At 38.1% G+C, this 7,567-nt stretch overlaps 1 protein-coding gene across 17 annotated transcripts in view; it reads left to right on the forward strand.

Moving 5' to 3' along the window:
• Nucleotides 1-7,223, forward strand: part of LOC111253207 (uncharacterized) — a 10,503-nt gene extending 3,280 nt beyond the window's left edge. For 7 of the 17 annotated variants that reach the window (XM_086973785.1, XM_086973784.1, XM_022812308.2 and 4 more), the window contains exons 3-13: nucleotides 225-306; nucleotides 1,704-1,841; nucleotides 2,567-2,788; nucleotides 3,056-3,293; nucleotides 3,772-3,936; nucleotides 4,115-4,210; nucleotides 4,452-4,645; nucleotides 4,806-4,934; nucleotides 5,194-5,296; nucleotides 5,453-5,566; nucleotides 5,967-7,223. In XM_086973785.1, the coding sequence (XP_086829911.1) occupies nucleotides 225-306; nucleotides 1,704-1,841; nucleotides 2,567-2,788; nucleotides 3,056-3,293; nucleotides 3,772-3,936; nucleotides 4,115-4,210; nucleotides 4,452-4,645; nucleotides 4,806-4,934; nucleotides 5,194-5,296; nucleotides 5,453-5,566; nucleotides 5,967-6,142 (1,657 nt within the window). In that variant the 3' untranslated portion in view covers nucleotides 6,143-7,223. Of the gene's footprint in view, nucleotides 1-224; nucleotides 307-1,703; nucleotides 1,842-2,566; nucleotides 2,789-3,055; nucleotides 3,294-3,771; nucleotides 3,937-4,114; nucleotides 4,211-4,451; nucleotides 4,646-4,805; nucleotides 4,935-5,193; nucleotides 5,302-5,452; nucleotides 5,653-5,966 lie in introns of those variants that run through there. The other 10 variants (XR_002674524.2, XR_002674525.2, XR_015316223.1 and 7 more) reach the window with 10 other exon arrangements.
• Nucleotides 7,224-7,567: the final 344 nt, after the last annotated feature.

Genomic DNA, 7,567 nt, shown 5'->3' on the forward strand with positions numbered 1-7,567 from the left:
TATATATATATATCTATGGGACGGCCTTTTACTTTGGGGTACTTTAGCTGAAAACACATCGGAAAAACATACACATGCTTAAATGCTTTTTTACTCATTTGTTAAGATGAAGCAGGAATATCTGGTTGAAAGGTACATCTCTCAGGTGTGCATGTCTGATAGTGAGGTTGCGAAAAAGTCTTAGACAGCTAAATCAGTACGCATTCCTGTCGTGTCTTACGCAGGTTTTTTCATCGTGCCGAATTGCTGGAACAAAACGACCTCCGCTCACTTTGTATACGCCGCCTCGCGACGATACTTGTCCAAGTAAGTGTTTTTAAGCGATGTTTTACGGCCTGGTATTTAAATTTTGTAAACAAGTGGCTTGTGCGGTATTTATTCTTGTTTATACGCTTTGAGTTTGATCGAAATCACTGTAACAATCTTCCTCCTAAAAAATCAATTTTAGGTTGCAGGACATGTGCCCTATTTTGATTGCAGTTCGCCACCCTTGTATAAAACATTCAATTGACTTCTGAGTTTTTTGAGTACTCACCATTAGTCGCTGTTTGGGGCTTGTCATTTGCACCGTCTGAAAAATGTTATCAAAGCCTTTCTCATTCAACTGAACGTAGCTGTTTCATCGACACTTATAGAATGTTTACTCAAAAAAAGTGAGACTCAATTCCACTGTTGGACAACTGCATATCACCAACCGGCATATGAAAGGTCAAATGCATGAAGGAATAGGTTGAATTGCAAATCTTCTTTGAAATTCCATAAAGGTCTCCGCAGTAATCTATGCAGCTGAGCTTCAAGTAGGTTGAAAGAAGCCAAGTTACTGCTTCAAGTTCCGCCAACGACGTAGAAGCATCGAACACTTGGTGTGAATAAGGAAAGTTGTAACACATCAGTAGTTAGATATTTAAGCTAGTGTAGTATATATTTCATCAGTGCATACAGATCAAGTAGTTTTTAAGCGCAAAAGTTGTTGCCCTTAAACAAAGTCCTATATGTTACGTAGAACCAGATTGATTTGGCGTGATAATTTTATAGCCAAAATTGATGTCTCGTGTTTTGATAGCACAAAACTCTCTGTGCCGTGCAAAGGGACATAACAGTTGCATCGTGTTTTGATTTTCAAATGCTTCACATCGGTGCTAAACAGAAAGGAGCAGAACACTTACATACCAAACTTATTTTCTGCTAGGGTTCCATTACCCTAATCCTAGATTGCTGTTTTTCAACGTAGGTTAATTATTCTGGCAGTTCCATGAACATTTTAGAAGTGGCCGCATGTAAGCCTCAGCTCAAACAATACCCTCGATTCGTGCACGTGAACGTGGACTCACGTGAACTTGACCTAGATAATTTCCTTCATGTTTAACTAGCATGGAAACCCCCATTAAGTTAAAATCAATGTGAATCAATACCTAATACGAATGAGCTGGTGTCTTTTCGTGCATAGGTTATTTAGGTCGTTCAGAAAAGGCACCTAGCCTTTAAGGCACATAAGAGTCCAAATGAAGCTGAAGACGTTTATGATAAGCGACGTCCAGGGGACATTTAGGAAAAACAAATATTCCTAAAGATTAAATAAACTTTTCTATTGTTACTGAATTGTTTATTGGATCAACTAAAAAACCGCTGCTCGTAGCAGCCATAAACTAAGGCACGTATGACGTAGACGTTTTCATTATGACCCGTTTGGCATTTTCCTGCAGAAGGGATTCACACATATCGGCCAGGATCGGCGAAGAGGTGTACGTGTGCCATCTCTTCAGAGGGAATTCTACAAGATCACGGCATCCACATTCAACTGTATCAAGCCACCTCAATCAGAAGAGGTCGGATTAAAAAATGTACCTAGAATTTTTTTCTCTACTTCCTCTCTTATCTAATAATAGATTTTGCTTGACAGTTTTTTGGGCGACAATCGATAGAACCAGAATTTTTTCCTACTTTGTGCCCAATAACAGTTTCGGAACTAAGCGACACCCTCTGGTAGAGCTTGCAAAAACTGCCCGCAAAGCACTAGTCCTTTAGTTTCACTACATATGCTGATACACATTTATGTCCAGACGTTCCCCTAACCTGCCATCTCGAGGACTCTGAGCGTGCTCTTTCATTTCTGTTTCTAACCGGGCGATTTAGCTAGGTACAGAGGGGTCACAAATTCGACCTAAGGGTTTCTTGAGTGCTTAAAATATTTTCTTATCTAACGAGGAATAAATACGAGAGGGAGGGATGCAGCAAGCAAGCATATCATGGTATTGGTGATCTACATTGCACGGGCTGGTTCGTCATCAATATTCAATCATTCCTGCGACTTTACTTTTATCGAAAGAAATGTTTATTCAGACTTCAATGGTAATATACATATTAGAATCAAACGAAATAGATTTATTGGAACTTGTCTTATTATTATGTACTTACACTTATTACTACTCTAATTTCATTTTGCCAAATATATCGTTGAATCCATGCCTAAACTGTCACGTGGATAGGTTAACTAAAGCTAGTACAACCTAAAACTACATCGGTTTTAACAAAATATTTTTGATTTTTTTTGTTCTTCTTATTTTAGGACCAACGAGCTGTGCTGACCTTGTCATGTCTACCATCAGTTCTAGCGGAGGATCTCCTCGAGGCATGTGTGGCTTTAGTTGCCCCAAAGGGAATCCTTCGCTATGGACATATAGCAGATGTGCTCGCCAGCGGGCGTCTTGTACGGTTGTCCTTGTGGGATGTAGAAACTAGCGCCAAAGACTTGTCTGCGATAGCTCGAAAGACCTGTGGAAACCTTCAGGTAATTAACTCTAGTACGCGTTTGCTTATTGGTTCCTGATTCTAACTTACATTTCCTTGTTTCTTCTAGCCATACAAGTGAAAGTGTTTTCGTGAACTTTTCATCGCAGAAAATTCGTACCTAGCGACCTAGAGGGCACACAATTTCGTTCATTAATTCTTTGCTATAAAAGGGTAGATTAAGTGAGAATATAACGTGTAAAAGAACGAGTCGTTTTACAGTAAGTATAACGTAACGTCAAAATGCTGTTATTTACTGATGATGCAGGAACTTGAAGTGGACGGGGTAGCGGTCCGAGGCCGACGACCTGAAAGCGTTTTGCGAGCGTTTCATTCATTTGAGCGGCTCATTGAGGCAAATGTGCGAACGCTTAAATGCGTGAATATCGGTCTTGCTCTAAATGATTTACTCATGTTATCTGGACTACGCCGTCTTGAGAACCTAACTCTCAATTTCGACTGTGCATATCATCTGAATCAACTTATAATTAGGAACAAAAATAGGGGTTAGTGGATCAACACTGGACAATCAACTTATTTTGGGAAGTTCTTTTGAGCCAAAGCCATTATGATTAATACCTAATATCAGTTGATAGACGAGGGTTGAAAAAGAAGATCATCCTCTGGAAACCCTTTTAATATAGCTATTTCGAGGAAATATTCCTGAATATCTCTCTCATTCATTTTTCGGTACTTTAATTGGCAGAGCTTGATCAGAACCTGCATTCGTATACGATGGTACCGAAATGTGTTCATGCGTGCTCTAGTCCTAGTGGCATCTATAGTTATTCCTGCTAATTTGAATGTTCATGAACTACTTACAGTGTGCAATGATTACCTTGTCAAAACATAGCTTTTTTTCCCTTTGAAAGGGAAAGGGCACGTCTCCGTTTTAATAGAAGCACATTTATTTAAAATTGTAACACCTAGGGTTAATTTTAAGTAAGTGTAAAAACATTATATGTGTTTTTGGTATATTTGCAGAATACATTTGGCCACGACTTCGAAGTTTTCGTTATGGAGATTTTTTCTCAGCGCCAACCAAACGATTTGTCTGTCATCTTCTGCAAAAATGCCCTTTGTTATCACATGTTGATACAAATATCGCCGACTCACTGCAGCATCTTCATGCCAATGAATTTCTTGCCGGTAAATGGACATCAAGTAGCTTAATAGAGTGTAATTTCATATAAAGAATTTGCGATTCGGTCAGGTTTTTAAAAAAATAGTTTTAAGAAGGTCTTTTTAGGACTTTTAAACCATACTGCGGATTACGGAAATTATGGATAAGATAAGCAAAATATTATAAACGAATATTTTATTATAGGAGGCAGTCAACTTAGTAAACGTTATCCTCGTATTGAAAAAGCTGTTCTGGGAAGTTTTATCTATGCTACAGAGGATATGGGAGCTCGTATTCGTGGTAAGCATGACAATATATACAATCAAACAAATGAAAGGCATAATTTTTATACTCGTTATGGGATGATCCAAGAAGCATCGATGCGTCTTGTCGCCTACATAAATGTTCTGGAGCAAATTGTTTATAGGCGGCAAGGTTATGCCTGAATAAAAGTATCTACTACGTAGAATAGATTGACCATATTTTTGGATACTATATCGCCATGCCAGTTTCCTAGAAATGACAGAAAGTGCGTTGACAGGCGCATCGGTCCTGAGCGTTCAGATTGCCGCCAGTGCACTCATACATTTACGCGACCTGGATTTGTATCTTGATTCGCATGACGCTATTCTGGTGCTTGGCGAATTCATTCAACTTGAACGGCTCCGTTTGATGTGGGTTAACAAGGAAGAGGAGGGAACCTTCACCCGAAGTCTCGAAACCCTACTAACGGAGGTAGCTAGTGAAATCCAATCAGTTTAGCATTAAATAAGTAGTCTTGCTTATACAATACGTAGCTATTTTTACATTATGATACTTGTTATAAAATATCAGTGTGATTGATTCCATTTAGTTCGAACTGCTGACCTTTAACTAGCTACTGCGTATCTCATAGGTGGGTTGTCAGTTGAAGGAGCTCTGCGTGCATTCGTTTGTAAATGTCGATGTTCATGAAATTTCATCATTGTGTCCTTATCTAGACTCTCTCGGCATCATCGAATGCCGTACCCAGTACGGACCTCAGGTGAGAAAAGCAAGACATTTGTTTAGGAGGAGAAACGAAATGTGTCTGTGTCGCGACTTAACCAACCTAGATAGAAATCAATAAATTCCTGATCATCTAGTCCGTTGCAGCTGTACGTATAGGAAATACTAAATAAGATAGGTGAAACTTGTTGCGAAAAAAAAAAAATGTGCGACGAATAAAAACTAACAAAACAATATTGAATGACGTTTATTTTTTTCCGGCCTACACTCTTCTCCGTTAATGATCCCGCTAATAGGTTCGTCTTTGTTCATTTGAGCAACTTCAACGATTCCGCTTCATTCCGCCAAGATGCTACCCAGCACAGCAGGCTTCACTTGATCTACTTAACATACTTTACGGTCTGGTATAATATCTTCTTTAATGGGTACTATTTTTTGATGAACATTATTTAGTACTTTTATAATTGCTTCAGTTATAAAAGCTGTGGAGAATCTGGATTAGCTTTAAAGTAAATTTTCGCTAAGTCCAATTCATATCGCACTATTTTATTATAGGGTCTGAAGGTTTGGAAAAATTTATCGTGGAGTTCAAAGAAGCAGAAGATGAACTAACGAAGTTGGTCGACGAAATTGTAAAAATCAACCCTCTTAGTAAGCTCTTTATGGCAGGTAAGGGTTTATGTGATACAAATGTGCATTTTAGATTGAAAACGATAGGACACGACACTTTTCTTTATTTACAGTCACGTCACAGAAACCCGTGTAACTATTTCGTAACATCGCAAATTGACGCAGCATTATCAGGTTTGAGTATTATCTAGGTCGATAAAGCCGGTCAGTGTTGTATAAGTGATGGAGGTTCCAAGACAGATTTCTTCTCTGATTCAAGTTGTTTAATCTGATCTACTAGGTTGAGTGAATATGAGAGCCTGTCTTTGGCCTCATGGTTTAAGTAATGGTTAGATTAACGGCTTAAACTAGATAGTTTCGTAATTAGTTTAATGCAGGTACGCTGCATTCTAGAATAAAATATATTGTCGTATGCGTTTTTTTCACAACTTTTTCATAGGCTTGTACTTTAGTCAAGCCTCTGCGGATCAAGCTATTGATGGACTTTTCAAGCTGATATCGTCATGGAAAAATCTTCGTTACCTCACCCTTGGCGACCCCGAGATTTTGCAGATTGTCAAGGAGAGTTGCCCAAACCTCAAAGTCCGCCATGAGTATCTCTATGTTGGACTCTAAAATCAATATCCCCATAATGCTTTTGATAAATTAACCAGAGCTATTTTACCATAAAAATCCTACATTTAGGGGCTGAGCAGAAAATTACGCAATGTAATTTAGTATTGTAACCTAGTTAAAATATGCCCACGGGCATACCATAATGCGGTACTTATTTATTGAATTCATTTGTACAGAACGAAAGCAGCAAATTTTAGAAACGTTGTGAAAAGGAACATGTATATTTATAAGAAATAATGCGGGAAATCGCACAGTTCCACACAACGCGCGGATTTCAGGCTGAATATTTCGTCCTTTAGCAAATTAGGTATTACCATGTTGGATAGTAACAATTTTAGAAGATACCAGTTAGACTCATTTAAATTGCGCTATATATTAGACACACTAAAATATCTACCAGATGACATACATTCTTTTTAGGAAAAAATTATAGATTGGCTACTTAACAGCTCAAAATATCGATGTAGATGTGATCTTTAGCGGATTATAAACTTTTGATCTCGTGTTGTATACACATCAGTAGAAGCATCTACGTCGTCAACGGAACTTGCTATATGCTCATCTCTACAATATCTACGGAAAATCTATTTGATAAAAAGCCAACATAATTTGTCATGAGGATATATTTTTTGTTAGACCGGACTCCTTTTGCATAAATGTGTACATGGTAAATATGAAATTAAATTCAGTTTTATTTAACGACCGTAATCGACGAGTATACCAGAAAACTACCAAGTAAGTCATGACTGTGATTGTTCATAAAAAAATGTTGCTTTTTTTTGCGCGGCGTTGCTAAGCAATGAAACGGTCTTACATCGGCATCACATAAAAATTTATACAAAAATAAAACGTGTACACGTGCATATTTTTCAGCGAATTTCTATTGGACTAAATACATCTACTAACATGTGTACTACATATAAATAAATATATATATAAACGACAGATTCCCACCCGCACGCCGAAAGGCACCAACGTATACAGCCCTTATGCTAACCGAGGTTGGAGGCACCCTGATATTTTATCAAATAATAAATTTCGTATGCTTTACGTTTAATAATTTTACTTTCGATATTACAGATGACTGCCCCGTTTTTTCTTCTTAGCATATAATCAATTTGGCACGAGGCTTCATTTATAGCATCGCCGTGCTACGACAGTGGTCTAATATTTAGGCATCTGATTTTAAGAAATGTAAGAAAATTAGGCCAATTCGCTTCATATTTCTATGAAGTGGTGCTACTAGTCATGCGCTATTTGTAAAGCACTAGATGGTTTACAAGTGATGGAACATCGCAGGATTGTTCTGTGGGGCCACAGTGTCGGATAATCCCGAACCAACTAGGAAAAATAATGTGAAATTGTCGCATGACTATTACGTCGTAACAGGCACTACTTGAAGGGCTACTGCGATGATAATGAGCA

Source organism: Varroa destructor, unplaced genomic scaffold (genome assembly GCF_002443255.2).
Source record: "Varroa destructor unplaced genomic scaffold, Vdes_3.0 BEIS01000006.1, whole genome shotgun sequence".
Classification (NCBI taxonomy): Eukaryota; Metazoa; Arthropoda; class Arachnida; order Mesostigmata; family Varroidae; genus Varroa; species Varroa destructor.